This window comes from Tamandua tetradactyla, chromosome X, assembly GCF_023851605.1.
Source record: "Tamandua tetradactyla isolate mTamTet1 chromosome X, mTamTet1.pri, whole genome shotgun sequence".
In the NCBI taxonomy this organism is placed as follows: domain Eukaryota; kingdom Metazoa; phylum Chordata; class Mammalia; order Pilosa; family Myrmecophagidae; genus Tamandua; species Tamandua tetradactyla.
Window position 1 is genome coordinate 64697612 of NC_135353.1, and position 22084 is coordinate 64719695.

At 35.9% G+C, this 22084-nt stretch overlaps 1 protein-coding gene across 4 annotated transcripts in view; it reads left to right on the forward strand.

The window, feature by feature from the left end:
- The first annotated feature begins 4190 nt into the window (after positions 1-4190).
- The window catches only part of RBM41 (RNA binding motif protein 41), a 97590-nt gene continuing 79696 nt past the window's right edge, over positions 4191-22084 (forward strand). For 3 of the 4 annotated variants that reach the window (XR_013169444.1, XM_077145659.1, XM_077145657.1), the window contains exons 1-5: positions 4191-4379; positions 7573-7689; positions 8541-8733; positions 9002-9206; positions 11098-11169. Coding sequence is in view for 3 of the 4 variants with exons in the window: in XM_077145659.1 (XP_077001774.1) it covers positions 4330-4379; positions 7573-7689; positions 8541-8733; positions 9002-9206; positions 11098-11169 (637 nt within the window). In the remaining variant the exon portion in view is untranslated. The remainder of the gene's footprint in view (positions 4380-7572; positions 7690-8540; positions 8734-9001; positions 9207-11097; positions 11170-22084) is intronic. The other variant, XM_077145658.1, reaches the window with a different exon arrangement.

Genomic DNA, 22084 nt, shown 5'->3' on the forward strand with positions numbered 1-22084 from the left:
TTGTCTATAATTCCTGAACTGAATTTCTGTTGTCTTAACTGCACTTGACCATTCTGAGTAGTACACATTACAGGAAAAAATGTCTTTGAAATGAATGTTAACTTATTTTCATTACTTTGTCAGTAGACTAAATGTCAGAAATTACATGACCTCTTTTTTCCTATCCAAACTTGACAAATAAGCAGCTTCTTATCTGGTAAGTTTTTATCACCACTCAAAATTATAAAATGTAAAAACAATCCAGAGACCATTTGATAATGTGGGTGATTTCTTTTGCTGAAAACAGCTTTTGAGTACAATCTTGAGTGAACGATCTCTAATTTAACAAGTCCAGTATTATTATTATTATACCTTAGATAAAGGCATTTTTCCAAGTTGTTTTTAGAGATCTACCTCTTGTAAAGAAGCCTGTGAACAAGTTAAGTTCTACATTCAGTGATGAGAATAGTGTATTAGAGGAAACATTGGTTCTAGTCTCATCCCTGCCCAATTAAATGGGCAAATAATTTCATCATGGGCATCATCTTTTGTCTATAAATTAGAGAGTTGGACTATATTAGGGTTTTCCCAAACGTTTTGTGAGAAAAAAACTAGTTTTTATTTCTCTGAAGTTTTGAGATTCCTTTATGTCTTTTCTACTATTAGAGTGCTTACTGTAAAGTTCCCCCATAGTATAAAGGAAGAGGAGGCTACATACTGTGCTCGACTGTCCCATTGTCTACACTGAGAGTTATAGTGCCTTTTCCAATACATAAAAGAGGCCAGAGAATGGCAACTGGTTACCAGATCAATCCAGTAACTGATAGATCTCAGTATACTGTCTGGAATCTAGAGTTTTGGACTAAATCATCTCTAAGTTTCCTTCTCACTCTGGTTCTGAGAGTCTAAAAGACATGACATTGTTGAACAAATGTTCATTAAAAGGTTAGAAATAACCTACTTTGGCCAGGAGTTTCAAGGCAACATTTATGCTAAGCACTGGAGTCTTGAGCTCCTCCAAAACATTGTTAAATACCAGCTAAAATATTACCTGAAGGAGAATCCTTAGATTTATGATGTCTACACTTTCCCTATGCTCATCTCATTTTAATTTTTGTCCTTTGAAAAAGATGCTATATTCTCTCTATATCAAAGTTAATGCCATCTCTATTGGGGAACTTAAAAGATATGCACAATTGTTTCTTCTTAATATTGGATGGATGGTATGCCTCTTTAAGAAAAGATTTTTGGTTTTAGTATCTTCTTCCTTATCTATACATTATAATTGCTTCATAATGTATTCATCGAAAGTGTGCTGAGAACAGAGCACCTAAAAAGACAAATTCTGAAATTCTGTCTATGCTAAGCAGGAGCTTCTGGCTTAATTAAACTAAACTTGTTTATTTGTCAGAAAGACAAATGAGACATAGTTGTCAGTTTGTCATACATTCTTCTAGGGGTGAAATTGTGAAATTACCTCATGGTAAGATCTCTGAGCCCGTGTTTAACATCTAGAGCTCCCAATGCTTTTTATGCACTGTCTGACATCCTTTTTTAGTTGGAGAGGGGGATGATGCAGGAAATGGAATAGCTATTATTACTTGGTTAATAAGTTTGACAGGGTTAGAAATAGCCTGGTTTTCCTTCAAGAGCAATTTTCTCAATGTTTTGCCCCTGGATAATTACCACTTGGACCAGCTACAGCTATACACAGGTATGTAGAGTATTTTTATGACCTTGCTTCCCAATTGCAAATCTACAGCTATGTGAATATGTCTTTTTAGCCATTCATTGTCCACTCATCCCACCTAGTGAATTCATAATGCACTGTGTATCATTTCACTAACAATAGACTGTATGTTTCCGAAGCATTACTAGGCTGTATTCTCACTAACTGCAGTAGTTGAAATTCAAATCCAACTGCATGGTCCCCAAAGCCATGATCTCTTTTTGTCATTGCTGTTTCTTTTTTCTTTTTCTTTATTTTTGTCTCTTTGTTATGTAAGAAGTTTCCCTTTAATTAAAACAAAACAAAACTATTGACTAGGTAATATGGTCATGTGATTCAGAATTCAAAGGATGCCAAAAGATACACAGTGAAGAGATTTTCTCCTACCCTGGATCCTCAGCCATCCTGTTCCCCTATCTGGAGGGTCAGCTATCACTTGTTTGTATGTTCTTCCAGGGATTTTATGCTATACAAGCAAATGAATACATATATATTCTCCTCTTTTTTATAGAAATGATAGTATATTATGCACACTGTTCTGCACTTTCTATTGCACTATATATAGTTTGGAAATTGTTCAATAGAGGTACATACACAACTTTGTCATCTTTGTAACTGCTGGATAGTTAAAATATCCATCCATATGGATATTTAAATTGATTCCAATTTTTAATGCAAACACTGTTGCAGTGAATAACTATGCATCTATATATAATATATAATTTTGCACATTGTGGGATAAATTCCTAGAAACCAAATTGCTGATTTAGAGGGACTATGCATTCATGATTTCGATAGTAGCATGGGTTGCCCTCCATAGAGGCTGTTCCAATTTATATTCCTACCAGCAATGTATTGAGAGTGCTTGTTTCCCCACAATCACAACAAAATGTGTTGTCAGACTTTTGGATCTTCATGAATTTGATACACGAAAAATGTTATTTTAGTGTACTTTTAAAATATAAACTTTTTAAAAGTTTCAATTTACAGAAAAGTTGCAACATAATTCAGAGAGTTCTGTATACCTCCACTTAGCTTTCCTGATTAACATCCTACATTTAGCCTGAGGAACCAGTGTTGACACATTACTAAGTAGCTTATTAAGATTTCTTTAATTTTTACAATCAGATGGTCACAAGATGAAAGTTGTATAGTGTGTGTGCTGGTTTGAAAAGATGTATGTCCCCTAGAAAAGTCGTGTTTTAATCTAAATCTCATTTCACATAAAGGCAGAATAATCCCTATTCAATGCTGTATGTTTGAAAGTGTGATCAGATCATCTCCGTGGACGATGCGATTTAGTCAAGAGTGGTTCCTAAACTGGATTAGGTGATGACATGTCTCCACCCATTTGGGTGGGTCTTGAGAAGTTTCTGGAGTCCTATAAAAGAGGAAACACTTTGGAGAATGGGAGATTCAGAGAGAGCAGAATGACATAGCCATGAGAAGCGGAGTCTACTAGCCAGTGACCTTTGGAGATGACGAAGCAAAACACCTCCCGGGGTGCTTCATGAAACAGGAAGCCAGGAGAAGAAGCTAGCAGATGACACCATGCTTGCCATGTGCCCTTCCAGATGAGAGAGGAACCCTGACTGTGTTCACCATGTGCCTTTCCAGATGAAAGAGAAACTGTGACTGTGTTCGCCATGTGCCCTTCCACTTGAGAGAGAAGCCCTGAACTTCATCGGCCTTCTTGAACCAAGGTATCTTTCCCTGGATGCCTTAGATTGGACATTTCTATAGACTTGTTTAATTGGGACATTTTCTTGGCCTTAAAACTGTTAACTAGCAACTTATTAAATTCCCCCCTTAAAAGCCATTCTGTTTCTAGTATATTGCATTCTGGCAGCTAGCAAGCTACAACAGTATACAATCCAGATTTCCTTCATTTTTAAACTTAATGACCTTTTCTGTACCAGGCCCTTTTGGCTGTAACAGTTCCTCAGACTTTCCTTGTTTTTGATGACTTCAGGGTTTTGAGGAGTACTCACCAGGTATTTTGTAGTCAATGTACTTTTTAATTTCCATTCACTTATAAGTGAGATAGAACACTTTTCATACATTTAAGGACATTTGTATTTCTATTTCTGTTAACTAAGTGCCCATGCTCTTAATTATATTTTTCACTTTGTTCACTATAATTATTAATAAAACCTGGGCCTGAATGCATATGAATTTCTGATCCTGAATTGAAAGAACTCAGAAGCCTGCGTTACAGGTGGAGGAGAAGTATTGGTGGAAGTGATGTAGTCAGACTTGTATCTGATCACTCTGGCTACATTGTGAACAATGGACTAGAGGTGCAACTGGAAACAGAAGCAGAGGCGATACAAAGTGACAAAGAAGGAAATTGGAGACAAGCAAGGGTTTCATCATGTAGATGAGAGACAAAAAGTCAAAGGTGACTCCTTGTTTTATGAGCTAGATATCTTGGATGTTGGCTTTAACGTATACGAGAAATTCAGAAGGAAATATTTGAACAATTTACAACGTGACAAGCTTACTCGATGCCTTTCGTTTCTCTTCGTTTCTTTATCTCCGCGATACTACAATCCCCAAAGTTCCACGTTGCAGCACAATCCCCTTAAGAATGCCGCGCGGAGTTCTGGGACTTGAAGTCCATGGCCTATTTACTCAAGTTAGAGCTAGGGGCCGGTGGAAACATGAAGAGGTAAGGGTATGTCTGATAAGCCGGCGGCGAAGGGAGCTCTCTTCTACCTTTTAACTTTTAAACTGGGTTTTATTATTTTCTACTTTGTATGTGTCACATTCTCGGGAGGAGGTTTTCTTGGGGAGCGGGAAGACAAAGGGGAAGGGAGGAGGGGAGAAGGGCTAGAAAGGCCTTCAGGGCGAAGTTCAGGAAGGGCCGCCAAAGGTGCTGGGTTACACAGGAGTGTCTTCCCAGCACTGGCATCTAGGCCACATCGCTGGCCCCAGGAAATGGATGAATGTTGCCCTTCCTTCCCGTTTCAGATGGACCCACCCGGGCAGAAGCGTTTTGGCTGACCGATACTTTGAGCTAGAGACACCCTGGCTTGTCCCTCCCGGTCACGCCCTAACGTCACCTCTTTTTCAAAAAGAGGCACAGTGTAGACTCACTTATTTGCAATGTTTGTATGTTAAAGAGGACTGGCCGGGGCTCTGAAAGCACATAGTGCTTTTTTTTTTTTTTTTAAGGATATAATAATGGTTTACAGTATTGTACATGTCACCTCCATAATTTTTTCCTGTAGATTGGAAGTTTTACATGTGTTTAAGCATTGCGGGGATTGCTTTGCAACACTAATGTCTTGCTTCTTACCATCAGAAACATTCTCTTTCTGCAGTAGGGTCCCACGGTTAGCCTGGTGCAGGGAGGCAAACAAGCAAAAGTAAACAATTCCTCAAAACTTAAAACAAGCAGTCATCCTGTAACCTACCCCCTACTACCAGCAAAGCTGATGATAATGCCTCTTATTTTTAAAGAGTTCTTAACTGTTCTTATTTCTGTATATATTTTTAAGATAATGCATCACCTAGTGCTTTTAAATCTTAAAGTAAAAACGTGATACTTTGTTTCTACTCATTTGAAGGAAACACAAAACCGGCTCAATGTGTTTTAGAAAAACAAAGGCACTGCTGCGAGCAGTTTCCCCTATTGGTTCTGCAATAAATGGCAGATGTAATGGAGACTATCAGTGTTGCAAGTCTGTGCCTCCGGGTTATTGACACTGCACACAGACTTTCGAAAGGACCTGCATTAAATTAGTTCTGTAGTCTACAAGTAGAATAATCACTCTAGGATAGTGCAGCATTTAAAATACTTACTGATAGCTATTCTACATTGGCAGTTCCTTGCTATTTTTTTAAACTGTTTTTTATTTTCCTTGCCTGAAAATAGCTTCTTTTAAAAACTGTTACTGTTTCTCATAGATGCAAAGTAATGTATACAATATATTTGTACAGCTAAAGACTAATAATAATGCTAGTATTCACTACAAGCTCAACAAATAGGACATTACCATTACCTTAGAAGCCTCTGTGTTCCTCTCCCTGATTGCTTCTCCTCCCTCCATCCTCCTGAAGTAACCACTGTCCTGAATTTTGCCTAAATCATTCTATTGCTCTTCTAAAAATAGTTTTACCACATATGAATGTATGCTTAAACAATGTTGCTGGTTTTGGCCATTTTTTAACTTTATGTAAATGGACTTGTGAAGTTTTCTATGGCTTGCTTTTTTCACTTAACATTACGTTTTGCAATTCATGTGTATTGATGTAAATAGGTTTAGTTTATTCATTTGAAAGCCACTTAAATTTAACAAAAATTTTTGGAATTCTAAGCAATAAATTAAAAAAAATAATATCCTAAAACTCTGGGCCTAAGATTATTTTAAAATTTCTCAAAATAGGCCTAAGTCTTTCTAGAGCATGGGAATGTTGTTATAGTTATGGGGCACACTTTTTCTAGGCCTCCTCATAACCCCAGTAGTAAAGAGCTATCTTGTAATGAGGGTATTTAATATTTATTTTCCCCATGGAGTTAATTAATTTTTTTTATAATGTCATTGTATACTTAAATGATGCTGTTCTTTTTTTTATACTCAAATTAAGAGTTTTCACTCATTTTGGATTAGTTTGCTCTTGTTAGCATTATCTAATTTTCTACACAGTTGAACTTAGGTTATAAAATTTTATGACCTTCTTCACATTTCTTTCTATATTCTCTTATAACTCCAGATCCTTTCAACACAGATAGCTTCTAGATTTCCATGTTCAGCCTCAGACTCTCATCTAAGCAACAGTTCTCCCATCTCCCAGCTTCCTTTTAGCCACTGTCACTCATACTGTCAGACTCCATGGTATTTCATGCCAATGTTTCAATTATAATAGTAGGCAATTGAACATGGCTAAAGCAATACTACTTTCCTTTTCCAAACCATTTATTCCACTTGAAGCTTCCTCTTTGCATCATTGGTACGATTGTTCTCACAGTTACGTAAACTTGAAATTCAGATGTCATCTTTGATTTCTCCCTTACCCTTACTTTCAAAAGGCCTCTCTCAATTATTCCTTCCTTTCTATTTCCCCTATTACCAATCTTATGTGGACGTTCATCACCCTTTACCTGACATTCTTCAATAGTTTTCCTAACTGGTTCTTTTGGTTTCTTACCTTCTAATCCTATGACATATGACAGGTGCATTTATCTTCCTAAACCATTACCTGTACTCTGTCTTTTAATACCTATGGATTAAGATTTAGAACCCTTAGTGTATTTAAGGTCATTCACAATATGAGTTTAATTTACCCCTTCAAGATATAATCTCCTAGTAGCCCTGTATGTGGATGCCAGCTAAATTGATCCCCCAGTATATATTTTTTATGTCTTCATACTTCCTCTACCTGTTCTCCTTTGCTTCATAATATCCACTCCTTCAAATGCCAGTTTAAGAGTTCTTTTGTCACCCTAGCTCCCAATTATTGCTTTCTTCTGTAAACTCCTACTAATTTGGCACATGCTCTTTTCTATCATTCTCTGTGTCTCTGTCTCTGACTCTCCCTCAATGCATGTAGTCATAGACATACACACACACACACGCACACATGTGCATGCACACACACGCCCTTTCTATAGATTGCAAACTCTTGAGGATAGGGGCTATATCTTGAATATGTTTGACTTCTATCAGTACTTAAAACAGTGCCTTCTTTATAGTAGGCATTTAGTAAATGCTGTGGAAACTGTGATAAAGGGCAATAAATTGTTAGAGAATTGTCTTTGAGCAAATAAAGTCACTAATAGTAGATAATATAAATATGAACATATTTTGAGACTCCCTGTCTCTTTTATTTTCTGTATTGTGTTCTTATATCTACTTCAGAGTAAACAGTTGTGTGACGAGTGATGAGCATGTCCTGGAAGAGTTGGAAACAGAAGGGGAGAGACAGCTGAAAAGCCTTCTTCAGAATCAACTTGATACCTCTGTCTCCATTGAAGAGTAGGTATTTTGCAAACAAGTAGAGTATCACAGACCCCCACCTCCAGGTGACAGACTCCTCTTAAAGCCTGGATGGAATACTACTTTCCCACCCCCAATTTGCTTAGAAAACTTCTACTAATCAGATTTTTGCTTCTGTGTCTTTTCCTTTAGGAATACTTCCATATCCCACTGTCTGAGCTAAGTATCTGTTCTGTGTCCTCCTACAGAAGCACCCTGTTTTTCTCCAAACATAGCACTTTTAACCCAGTATTATCATTACCTCTTTACTTGCCTCTCTTCTAATGTTCTTCCACAAAAGCAGAAACCATTTTAATCTTTACTGTTAAATCCTTAGTACTAGAACAGTGTCTGATATATCATAGATACTCAGTAAATATTTGTTGATTTGGTCATTTATTTGTCCTAGACAAGGGAACTCTTGATGGATTCCCACTTTGAGGCAGTGGTGCTACAGCTTAGAAAAAGTATGTGAGAGAGAAATTGCTGATGAGTTTCATTATGCCTTGTGCTGCTTTGAAAGGATTTTTATACCCTAGAAAAACCATATTTTCATCCTAATCCATCTCCTGGAGGCAACTGTTTCTTTTAATCCCTATTCAATAATGCAGGCTGGAACCTTCTGATTAGATTATCTCCATGGAGGTGTGATGCACCCAATTGTGGGTATTAGTTAGAGGGAGATGTGACCCCACCCATTCCAGTTAGGTCTTGATTGGATCAGGATTAAAACATGGCTTTTAGGGCTCATAATCCTTTCAAACCAGCACATACCTCTTTCACGGTGAGTCTCAATTTCTGTTAATTGTTATAAATGCAAGCTGTTCTTTCTTGCTTGCTTGATTTTGCAGATGTGTGTCTAAGAAAGAGAGCTTTGCTCCTGGTACTATGTATAAACCCTTTGGGAAAGAAGCAGCTGGGACTATGACTTTGTCTCAGTTCCAGACACTGCATGAGAAGGACCAGGAAACTGCTTCTCTCAGGGAACTAGGGCTCAACGAGACAGAGATATTGATCTGGAAAAGCCATGTTTCAGGTGAAAAGGTGAGTGACATGTTTTCTTCTGGGGAATAAAGAGCAGGGATTCTGTTTGGCATTTAGAACCTTCGTATTTTTAGTCTCACAAAACTGAGCGCTGTGTCTATATCTTCTCTGGTTTCTAGAATAGAGACCTTGATTAAAAGAAGTTGTTCCTTGACTTCTTAGCAATACTTCTATATAAATATTCATTTCTGGACATGGATCGTCATCTTTTTTTGAGGCACATGATGTATCCTCTGTGATAAATGCTATCTCATTTCTCTGACTTCAGAGGACAAGACTGAGGGCCACCCCTGAAGCAATACAGAACCGTCTTCAAGATATAGAAAAAAGAATCTCAGAACGTCAGCGCATTCTTTGCCTGCCACAGAGGTTTGCAAAGAGCAAACAGCTGACCCGGCGGGAAATGGAAATAGAAAAGTCTTTATTTCAGGGGGCTGATCGTCATTCCTTCCTTAAGGCTCTTTATTACCAAGGTATGTAATCCCCACTGACTTTGATATGTTCTTTCACTGAGAGAAAGATAGAACATCAGAGAATTAAACATGAAGAGTTAGGGAACAGATTAGAGGAAAGATAAATAAATTATCACTACTCCGAGTAACTCACACTCCCATGGGAGAGACAAATATGTACACAGATAATTGCAATACAACATGGAAATTACTATAGTGGAGATTTAAAAAACCTTGAGGCACACAGAGCATAGAGCATATAAATCTAGTTTGGGAGTCAAGAGTTGACATTTTATACTAACTTTTGAAGACTCAGCAGGCATTTGTCAGATAAATAAAGAGGAAAGGACATTGCAGATAGTGAGTGGGTAGGACTATGAAAGGACTTGATGTGTCTAAACAATAATGAAAAGTTCAGTGTGTCAGGAGTATAGGATATGACAGATTGACAGGAGGTGACAATGGAAAAGTATATGAGGCTAGATTATGAATGGTCTTCAGACTGAACTGTAACTTAGCACAAAATATATTGATAAATATATGTCTTAATCAGAAAGTATTAGTTTAACAGATGATATTTGCTAAGGAGGCACTGTGGAAGGCATGCAGAAGTTTAATGGTTCCTGACCTTGTGCAAATTGCAGTCTTGTTGGAGAGATAAACATATAACATTTAGTAACAGTGCTAGATACAGAAGTTATGTGCTTTAGGAGTTCAGAGGAGTGAACGACCACAGTACACTGGTATGGCTGAAGAAGGTTTCTCAGAGGACATAAGATTTGAGTGGTCTTTTAATATTATCTATTCATCAAAAAGGAGAGAGGAAGACATTTCAATTGCAAGGGATGGAGTGTTTGGGAGAGTTGAAGGAGACAAAGTTAGAAAGGTAGGCTAGAATCAAATAGCAGAGTTTTATTTGAATTTTAACTTAAAATGAGTAAAAAATTTTTGGACATTATTTGGTGGATAGTACAGACCTATTCAGAGTTAATTATTCAGTTAGCTAGCTAGTTTGGATATGGTTGAAGGTTTTTGAGCCAGGGGTGGCATGATAAAAGCAGTATTGAGAATGATTAATATTGTGGCCAATAATAGAATTAGAAAACTAGAATCAGGGAGCATGAATAGGAGGTATGGTCATTTAGGTATGAAGGTCTGAGCTAGAATGATGACACTGGAATTGGAAAGAAAGGTATGGTTTTAAGGGACTTTACAAAGCAAGAACTGGTAAAACTTTTGTTGACTGAGAATGAAGGAGGAGGGTCAATGGAGAAGAATTTCTCAAAGCTAACTCATATATCAAGGCTATGTGAATTAACTGACAAAATAATACAGCTTTTATGGGGAAGTTTTGAGGAAAGATGATGAGTTTGATTGTAAACATTGAGTTAGTGGTAGTGGCAAAATCATCAAATGCAGATATTGAAGAGACAGTTGGAAATGTAGCACTGTAGCTAAGGAAGAGGTCAGTACTCAAGATACAGAATTGAGAGTCACTGATGCTTAATGATAGTTAAAGTCATGAGAATGAATGAAGTGTTTGTTAGAGGCAGAGACCCCATAGACATGGAAGTGCACTGGTAATTTAATGAAGGGAAGAATGAGCAAATGAACAGATTTTTCTATTGAGAGATACTATAGCATATTGGAACATAGACTGGAGGCAAACTGCCTGGGAAAATCCTGGCTCCACTTAACAGCTATGAGATGTTGGGCAAGTTACCTCTCTATGGTTCAGTTTCTTCATCTGTAAAATGAGAATATTAATAATAACTATATTATAGGGTTGTTATGAGGACTAAATGAGGTAATACATGTAAATCACTTAGAGCAGTACCAGTGTTTGGGTGGTGGGGTATATGAATCTGTTCTGTTTCCTGTCTTTGAAATTCCTTGCTTTAAACCCTCACAGCATACCACAAAAAGACAAGTGCAGACAAGTACATGATCTCAATGAAGAGGAAGATAATATTAGGCACAAAAGGCAAGTCGAGAGTTTTCTTACAGTGTTAGATTTAGGAATGTAACTTAGGAGCCCAGAATTCTAAGTTAAGCACCTATTTAATTCCATATTAGTATATGACAATGTTTATAGGAAATGACCCAAGAGAGAACATACCCTGTTACAGAATATTAAAGGAAGGAGTTAGTAGGAAGTTTTAAAGTTTTTACATTTAGTATTATTGATTCTCTATACCTTTAAGTGATTGTACCAGACATAAATTGACCTTAATGAGTTTAAATCTTATTTCACAACTAAGTCTCATATTTTTTATTCATCAGTAGAGTATAACAATTGATAATCATGATGACAATATATAGCTAATTTATTTTTTAAATAAACTTACAGAAAAAACTGTTTTCTTTTGTTTTGTTTTAGTGTACAATTCTGTGAATTGTAAATCATGTATAGATTTGTGTAAACTCCACCACAATCAAAATAGAGGACAGTTTCATCACACTAAAATAGTCCCTCATACTGTCCCTTTATAAGTTATAACTTCCCCCCAGCCATAATCCCTAGCAACCACTGGTCTGTTCTCCATCACTATAGTTTTGTCTTTTAGAGAGTGTCATATAAATGGAATAATTTAATATGCAACCTTTTAGGACTGACTTCTTTCATTCAGCATAATGCCTTTGAGATTCATCCGAGTTGTTGCCTGTATCAATAGTTCATTCATTTTTTTTTGAGTAGCGTTCTACTGTATGGATGTACCAAAGTTTGTTTATGCATTCCTCCATTGAAGTACATTTGGGCTGTTTCCAGGTTTTAGCGATTATGAATAATACTGCTGTAAACATTCTTCTACAGGTTTTTGTGTGGACATAAGTTTTTATTTCTTTAAGGTAAATACCTAGGAGTGAGATTACTGAGTCATATGGTAAGTGTATGTTTAACTTTATAAGAAACTGCTAAACCATTTCTCAAAGTGGCTATACCATTTTACATTCCCACCAGCAATGTATGAAAGCTCCACTTGCCCTGCATCTTCACCAGCACTTGATATTGTTGGATTTATTTTAGTTATTGTGATAGGTGTGCAGTGGTTATTGTACTTTTAATTTGCATTTCCTTAATGTCTAATGATGTTAAACATCTTTTCATGTGCTTATTTGCCATCCTTATATTCTCTGCTGAAGTACTTATTCAAATATTTTCCATTTTTTAAGTGGGTTTTTTATTTTCTTCCCATTGCTGTTGACTTTTGAGGATTCTTCATATATTCTAAACATAATCCTTTATTGGCTATGTGATTTGCACATATTTTCTCCCAGCCTTTAACTTTCTTTTCATTCTCTTATCAGTGTCTTTTGAAGAGTAAATGTTTTAAAATTTAATAAAATTCAATTTATCAATTTTTTCTTTTTCCTAGTATGTGTTGTACTCTTGTAGTCATGTCTAAGAACTCTTTTCCCTACCTCCCAATTGTGGAAAATATTCTGTACTATGGTTCCTTCTAAAAGTTTTATAGTTATATGTTTTATATTTACATCTATGATCCATTTTGACTTGATATTTATATAAGGTGTGTGGTTTAGATTAAGGTTCACTTTCATGAGTATGACTATCTTGTTCCAACATCAGTTGTTCAAAAAACTATCCATTTGCTGCTTTGCATTTTTATCAGAAATAAGTTGGCCATGTTTTTATGTTAACACTTAACATTATAATTAATAATCACAGACTAAAGCTTTCCCCCTAATATTAGGAAAAAGACAAGGATATCAGATCTTGTCATGTCTCTTCACAATGAAATAAAGTTAGAAACAAATGACGCTTTAGACATTTATAAATATGTAAACATTAAACAATACTGAATAATTGATGGATCATAAAGAAATTAAAAATTAGAACATATTTGGGGATAAATGAAACAAAAACAAAACACGAAACCTTCTGGGATGCAGTGAAAGCAGTGCAAAGAAGGAAGTTTGTAGCTGTAAATGTCCATATTAAACAAAGAAGAAAGATCTCAAATCAATAACTAAAAACCTTCTACCTTAATAAACTACAAAAAGAAGAGCAAACTAAACCCAAATCAGGCCAAGAAAAGGAAATAATAAAGATTAGAGTGAAAATAAATCAAATATAGAATTAAAAAATAGAGAAAATCAATGAAACCAGAAGATGGTTCTTAGAAAAGATCAACAGAAGTTGCAATCCTTTAACAAGACAGGCAAAAAAATAAAGTAGACTCAAATTACTGAAACCCAACTCTACATTGCTTCCCATTTACATGATATATTTTTCCCATCCTTTTATTTTTAACCTATTGCTATTTTTTAATCTAAAGTATATGTCTTATAGACAGCAAACAGTTGGATCATGTCATTTATTTTTTTAAATCCATTCTTCCAGTCTCTGCCTTTTGAATGGAATGCTTAGTTCATTTACATTTAATGTATTTAATTGAATTTTATGTAGTTACTGATAAATTAGGACTTAGACCTGCCATTTTGCTATTTGTTTTTTATATATATTGTATATATTTCTTCCTTTTTTATGTTAAATAGATTTTTCTAGCATACCATTTTTATTAATTTGTTTCTTTCCCTATTTTTATTTGAGTTATTCTCTATAAGTTTTGCTCTGGGGATTAAACAAATTAGTTTATATGAATACCAACTTTATTTCAATAAATTTCAAAATCTTTGTTCAAATTTAGCTCCGTTCCCTCCCCCCTCTACTTTGTATTACTATTGTCATATAAGTCACATCTTTATAGTGTTTAAGCCCCTCAACATAATTGTATAATTATTGCTTTATGCAGTTATCCTTTAAATCAGAAAGAGAGAAGGAAAGGAATTAAAAACAAAAAATATTATTATACTATCTTTTATATTTATATATGTAATAAGTATTACTGGTGCCCTGTCTTCATGTAGATTTGAAATACTGTATAGTGTTCATTCATTTCAGCCTGAAGAACTCTCTTTAGTATTTCTTATAAGACAGGTCAGCTAGTGACGAATTCTCTCAGTTTATGTTTATGTGGGAATGTCTTAATTTCGCCTTCATTTTTTAAGTATAATTTTACTGGACATGAAATTTTGGTTGGCAATCTTTTTTTATTTTTATTTTTGGTAATCTTTTTCTTCAGCACTTTGACTATATTATCTCACTGCCTTCTGGCTCCATAGTTTCTGATGAGAACTCAACTATTAATCTTATTGAGGATCCCTTTATGTAATCTGTCTCGTTTCTCTGCCTACTTTCAAGATTCTTTCTTTGTCTTTCGATTTTGACAGTTTTGCTATGATATATATGTCCAGATATGGATCTCTTTGAGTTTATCCTTCATGAAGTCCAGCAAGTGTCTTCAAAGTGTTCTTAATGTTTTTCATCAGATCTGGGAAACTTTTAGCCACTGATTCTTCAAATGTTCTTTCTGTCCCTTTCTCTCCTTTTCCTGGCACTACCATTAAGCTTATTTTGGTATTTTTGTTGGTCTCTCACAGGTCTCTGAGGCATTGTTAATTTTTCTTCATTTTATTTCTTTTCCTCAGACTGGAGAATCTCAATTGACCTATCTTCCAGTTGGCTTATTCTTCTGACAACTCAAATAATCTGTGGATTATTAAAGTGAACTTTTCATTTCAGTTATTGTACTTTTGAATGCCAGAATTTCTGTTTCATTGTTTGTTTCTTTTATATAATTTCAGTTTCTTTATTGTCAGTCTCTATTTGGTAGGAAACCATTCTCAACCTTTCCTTTACTTATTTAGACATGGTTTCCTTTAATTTGTTGAAGAACTCATAATAAATAATTTAAAGCTTTTTCTAGTAAGTTCAACATCTGGGCTTCCTTAGGAAAATTTCTAATGGCTGCTTTTTTTCCCTTTATATGGGCCATATTCATAGTTTTTTGTGGAAAATTGGACATTTAAGCAATATAATGTGGCAGCTCTGGAAATTAGCTCCCTCCTCAGAGTTTGTTGTTGTTGCTCTTTGTTTGCTTAGTGATTGTGACTGTCCTGGACTAATTCTGCCTTCACTTCCTGCTTCCACAGAGTCTCAAGGTTAGCTAGAGGTGAGAGCTTTAGCGCCTTGCAAATGTTTAACCAACTGTAACAATTATAGGGCACATGGTCCACATAAGATTGCCCTCACTTCTGGCACCAGTTGCAGGTTCAGGGAATTCCCAAAACTCCCCCTTGGGTTTGATAATTTGCTAGAAAGATTCACAGAACTCACTGAACGCCGTTATACTCACAATTATGGTTTGTTACAGAAAAGAGATACAGATTAAAATGAGACAAAGGAGGAGTCACCTAGGGCAGAGTCCAGGAGTGATCCAAATGTGTAGCTTCTAGTCACTTTCTTCTCATGGAGTCATAGAGAGTGTTAATTCTTCCTGGCCACAGTGTATGATAGTATATATTGTATATTACCAACCGGGGAAGCTCATTCCAGCCTTGGTGTCAAGAATTTTTATTTGGGGTCCATCACATAGACATAATTGACTGACTGACTGCCCATGTGGTTAATCTCAGCCTCTAGACTTAAAGCCTGCAGATGGTTCCTATGCCAGATAAGCACTGAAACCCAGAGGTACAAGGCTCTCCAAGAATATCAAACAGTAACATTGACATCCTTTTTTCAACATGAAGAAGTTAAAATAGTCTTTGCCCAAATATCCCTGAAGATTGAGAGAATGATCAAATGGAAGGAGTAGTTGCAACTGAGAAGTTAGGATTTAACAAATGATTATGACTCCTGACTCATTATATAGGTATTTCTTTCAAGTTTCTAGTATATTAGAATAGTCAGAAGGAAATACCTGAAATTGTTGGACTGTAATCCAGTAGCCTTGATCTTTGTTAATGATTGTATAACTATAGTGCTCTCATCTTGTGACCATGTGATTGTAAAAACCTTGGGACTGACACTCCCTTTATCCAATACATAGGTAAATGAGTAATAGAGACATGCATGAAAAAATAATAATAGGTTGGGAATATGGGGAAAAATACCCCTATGTAAACTATGGACAATAGTCAATATATTACTTTAATAATCTTTCAATTGTAACAAATATAACTACTCTTAAAAAAATAGTAGAATTATAAAAAAAGTGCTATCATCAGTTGTAACAAATTTTTCTCACCAATGCAAGTATTAGTGGAGTGGTGAATGGGGATTCTGTATTTTATGCATGATTGTTCTGTAAACCCAAAACTTCTCTAATAAAAAAATTTTAATTAAAAATAGTGTTTCATAAATCTCAGTTTCCAGGTAGACTGATACTGCATGACCCGAAGCTCCCATTCTAAATCATATTGTTGATTGTTCTGGTGTGGCCTGTCCCCACCCTAAGACTGTCAGGTATAACTTGCCTCCACCCTAAATCACATTGTTAGACTATCCAGTATGATGCAAGACCCCCAGGCAGAAAAGACACTCCTGTCAGCCACATCATTCTAGATTCTAGATTACTTTATAGAAGGTAATCTGTAAACTAAGGGCAAAGCCTAGACCTCTCTTCAGGTAAGGTTAAATTCTTTAATGCCAGGCCTTTTCAGGCCTTTCCTGAGCATGCAAACAGCCCTAGCCATGCACACAATAGTATACATATATGTGGCCTCCTAGATTCCCAGAAAAATGGTGAAGCTTTTCAAAGTCCCTATACGAATCAAGCTCTGGGGGCTTGGGTTAGGGCAGCCCAAAGACCAGAGGACACCTCAGGCTAGAGAGGCTCTTCTGCTGTGGTAGCCAGCCTTGGAAAAATGGAAAATAATGCTCTGCAAAGGGGCAAGGGGAGTCCAAGGGCTTGTAAGGGTTTATGCATAGGGTATGATAAGGTTTTAGGACAAGGGTGTGTGAATAGAGTTTCAGCAGGGTCTTCTGACATAGCCGAAAGGTGGAAGCAATCCAAGTATCCATCAATAGATGACTGGATAAACAAAATGTGGTCTATACATACAATGGAATATTATTCTGCCATAGAAAGGAATGAAGTTCTGATCACTGCTACACTTATGTGATTACTGTTACTACATTGGTGTACAAATGTCTAAGTCCCTTCTTTCCATTCTTTTGTGTGTAGATGTGAGATTGCTGACCATTTGTTAATTCTAGGTTTAACTTTTTCAAGAGCTGCCAAACTGTTTCCAACAATAGCCACATCACTTTGTATTCCCAACAATGTATGAGGATTCCTATTTCTCTGCATCCTTGTCAGCACTTATTATCTTCTGTTTTAAATATTAGCCATTCTAGTGGATATGAGGTACCTTCTAAGCTTTTTGATTTGCCTATTGTTTGCTCCAACTGGTAACCACTGCTGCAAGGGGCCACGATATTTAGCAGTTGCCTCTGATTGTTTTGACAAAGCTCTTGGAAAAAGGTGTTAGCACTGGGTGATTTTTAAGTCAGGTCAAATATCAACATTGCTTTTGTGAGGTCTTTCATGGAACCATCAGGTCAAATAATGACAATTCTCCAGGAATGGCACTTTGAAGGCTCTCCAACCCCATTCTTTCTCCTCCAGTGGCTGCCCGGCTGCTAGTTTACACTGTGATAACGAGTTGTTCATTTTCTAGTGTACCCAGTGCTGGCGAAGAGGGCAGGGTTAGGTCAAGTTAAAACACCATAGAACTCTGTTCTTACTGAAATTCAGCTGTTTTTCTTGAATAAACACTCCCCAGATTGCTATAAGCTTTTGGTTAATTTCCCGAGTTCTTTAAAAGTTGATTCTGTTGGTATTGGTAGCAGACAAAGGCTGTGGATTCTTTTGCCTGATGCTCTCAATGACCAATTCCTGAGACACCAGGATTTCAAAGAGAGAAAAAGTTTATTACCTGGCATGTAGCAGGAGAGAGGTGGCCTATCGACCCAAAATCTGTCTCTCTGAACTGCAGTAATTCTGATAGTTTTATTAGAGAAAAAGATGGATAGGGTTTAGGATAATGAACATGGTGGCCCCAGATAATGTAATTAGAGGTGATGTAATTATTGAGCATGCGCACATTGATTTCATGCTTAGTCACAGAACGTATGTAAGAGAATGGTGGAATGAGGTATATAGGGGACTTGAAGATTGAAGTCTAAGCTACTGTGCATGTCAGGTAAGCCCATTTTGGTTAGATCTAGTCTCAGTTATCAAGATAACTTTGGACTTGGGGTTGGTCAATTCTGGGCTGACCCAATACCCTTCATTAATAAACATTAGGGACTGTCTTTAGTGATTACAAAACTCTAAAGTTGAAAAACTGGATTACTGGGTACACGTGAAGATTAGTCAAGAGGTTTTTACAATCACAGGGGCAGAAGATAAAGGCTATATAATCATTATCAAAGATCAAGGCAACTGAATTACAATTTAGAGATTTCAGGTATTTCCCTCTGTCTTCTTCAATACACTAGAAACCAAAAAGGAATATCTATATAATGATTCCATAACCAAAATCATCCCTTAAATCCTGATTTCTCAATTACAGTATTTGCCAGAGAAATTTTGCTTTAGTGGAAGAAAGAATTTTCAGAGACCCTTACTCTGCCATTTTCACTGATGTCACCCTTCTTGATTTTGTCCTTTGAAGTTCAAGATTTTAAAATTTTGATGAATTCTGACTTATTAGTTTTTTTTCTTTTGTCACTTCTGATTTTGGTGTTGTCACTAAGATTTCTCTGCCTTACCTGAGGTCATGAAAATTTTCTTGTTTGTGTTTTTCTAGATTTATAGTTTTAGCACATGTTTAGGTATATAAGCAACTTTGAGTTAATTTTTATGTTTAGTGTGAGGTTAGTGTTTAAATTTACTTTCTTACATATGGATATTCAGTTGTACTGGTACCTTTTATTGAAAAGACTATCCTTTCCCCATTGAATGATCTTGATACTTTTGTGGAAAATCAATCAACCATATATGTGAGGGGATTTTAAAACACTTTTTCTGTCTCTTTACTTTTCAGCAATTTGATTATGCCTTATCTGGGCATGTGTTCTTTGTTATTTTGAATTCTGGTCTTCTAACCCATTCTGTTGGCTATCACTTACTTTCTACAGCCTTCAAATTCTCCATGCATTCTCTCCAAGTTTTATAACTGTTTTCAGTGGGAGAGAGAGGGCAAAGTGTGTTTGCTTCATCTTACCCAGAACTGGAAGTCCTAATAGCTAATGGTTTGAAAGGGCCTTACTTTGTGCTAGTCCTTGTGCTAAGCATGTTTACACATTAACTCATTTAAACCTTACAGCAGTCCTAAGAGATAGGTATTAGTATTATACCCATTTTATGGATAATGAATTTGAGCCTCGCAGGGGTGAAGTGACTTTTTCAAGATCACAATTATAAAGTGGCTAGAACAGGTCTGTTCTTGCACCAAAGTCTGTGCTCTTGACATTGGCACTATATTTTGTACACATTATACTTGTTTAAGTGATTTGAAAAGATTTATTGGTTTATTAAATGTGAGTTTACTGTATCTGGAGACAAATTTTTTTGGAGAAATGCATATTCCATTTTATAACCTTAAATTAGTGAGAAAATAACATATTATCTCTAGAAATGAAAAGAAACCTTAAAACCCCACTATATTGCTCTCTGACCAGAACCTTTTTCTTATCCTTCTGGCTCTCTTAACTCTCTTATACGTATTATACCAGCTCTTCAGCCCTGTGCAAATCTCCAATTCCTTGACCTTTTAAATTTCTCCCAATCTGTCAGCACCTTCCTATCTCCTCTTCTATATCTTACCTAGACTCCAACATCCAAGGCCAGTACATCAGTGCCCTTACCTCCTTGTCTAGAAATCTGTATGTATAATATCCACACATCAAAATCTGAAGCCTGGATCAATCCATCTAATTGCCTTCTCTATTTCTACAAACATGAATGCTGGACATAGCTAGAGAAAAATCATATAATTTTGTTTATTAGTGTCGCTACTAATTCCTTATTTCTGACATTGTCTAAATCCTTCTCCCTTATTCAGTCATCTGTCTCCTTGTCCCTAATCAGCTTTCTGTTTCATTCCTTATAAATATTATTCTAGATAGTCATTATTCTTCAAGGGTCCTACCCTAGTACTTCATCATTTTTAACAGATAGTCTTCCTTTCTATTTACAAGAAAATAAGAGACCATTAGCAGAAACCTCTATCCACTACCTGCCTCAGTCTGCTAACATCTACATTCTCTTATTTTTTCCTTCCTGACTCAGTGCTAGGGATATCCTTCCTGCCTAAAGCTAATCTTTGAACATTTGTGTTGAATCTTTTCTCTCTTATCTCCCCAAGGAACTCTCTCAGTTATCTCTAGTATTACTTCATTTCTTTCAGTTCTTGAACATGGATCTATATCATTTGTCACTTTTCTATGGTATACATACTCCAACTGTGGCTTACTGAAAAAAAAATTGCCCTTCCATTCTTTAGCTACTTGAGGAAATAATGCATTTAGAGCTTCTCTTTCATTAAATATTGTAATAAGTAGCAGTTGGTTTAAATAATAAAATGTAAAATTGAAGCCCCCCAAAATATAGGATTAACTATATGTGTTAATATTTATTTGATCTCCAAATGGGAAAATTTTTTTCCAATATTTTTTAACAAATTTTTTTGAACATATAAAAAACTGGAAAGATTTTGTAGCAACACTGATTATATCAACATCTAGATTCTACCCACTATAAATTTACTTCATCACATATCTATCTATCCCTCTATTTATCTATCAGTCCATCTTACTTTATTGCTATATTTAAAATAAATTGCTCACATAAATACATGCCCCTTAAATACTTAAGCATGTATATTGTTAGCTAGAGTTAAATATTTACATTTTTTCTTTTGATACGTAATTTGCCTTCAATGAGAGGAACAATTCTTTTTTGAGGGGCATGGGCAGTCACTGGGAATTGAACCTGGGTCTCCGGCATGGCAGGCAGAGAACTCTGCCTGCTGAGCCACTGTAGCCTGCCCGAGATGCACACTTCTTAAGTGTTCATTTTCTGAGTTTGACAAAGTCTAAACCTATGTAATGCTGTGCTAGTAAATGTTTCACAACCAACCCTCCAGGGGAAAAAAGGCCCTGATTTGTATCATTTGCCAGTTTCCTTGGTGTACATTCGCCGACCATGGCCAATTTCAAACCCCAATGAATCATCATTGAACATGGAGTTGCGAAGAGATGCGCACAATTATTGGGTCATCTACAGCACACCACTGCATGTGTATAACCCAACCTCTATCAAGACAGTTTACCATCACTCTAGGAAGTTCCATTGTGCTTCTTACCATATACTTTCTGCCACACCTTTCCAAAATCATCCAGCGTTTTAATTTTTTTCCAACTATTAATTAGTTTTTCCTGTTCTAGAACTTTATATAACTAGAACCATATAGGATGTATTCTTATGTGTAAGGCTTTTTTAACTCAGCATAATGTTTTTGAGATCTAAGTTTTTAGATAATGTTGTTGGATATATCAATATAGTTCTTCCTTCGGTCTACAACCAAATTTCTTGGGAGAGTTTTTTAAAATTATCTCCACTTCTCACCTCTCACTTACTTTTTTTAAACCATTTTTTAAAAAGTGAGATGAATTAGGCCAAAGAGTGCTTAAAACATATATTTGAGTCAGATGAATAAATTGAATATTGCCGATACTCCAAAAGCTCCTGCATGGCCTTCACAAATCACAAACCCCTGCCAACCAGATGTGACCACCGGACTGACTTGTGATAATGTTTCCCATGCTTTTCTTTATATTTTTACCAGCCATGCATGCAGCTGTGGATAGTGCTTAGCTTTGCTTTATGTATTGTTTTGGTCTTCCTTTTATTTCTTGACATTTTATATCATATTCACCCATATTGTTATAGTATAACTGAAGTTCATTCATTTTTGTCACAGTAATATATTTCTTTATATGAACATAGCACAGTTTATCCATT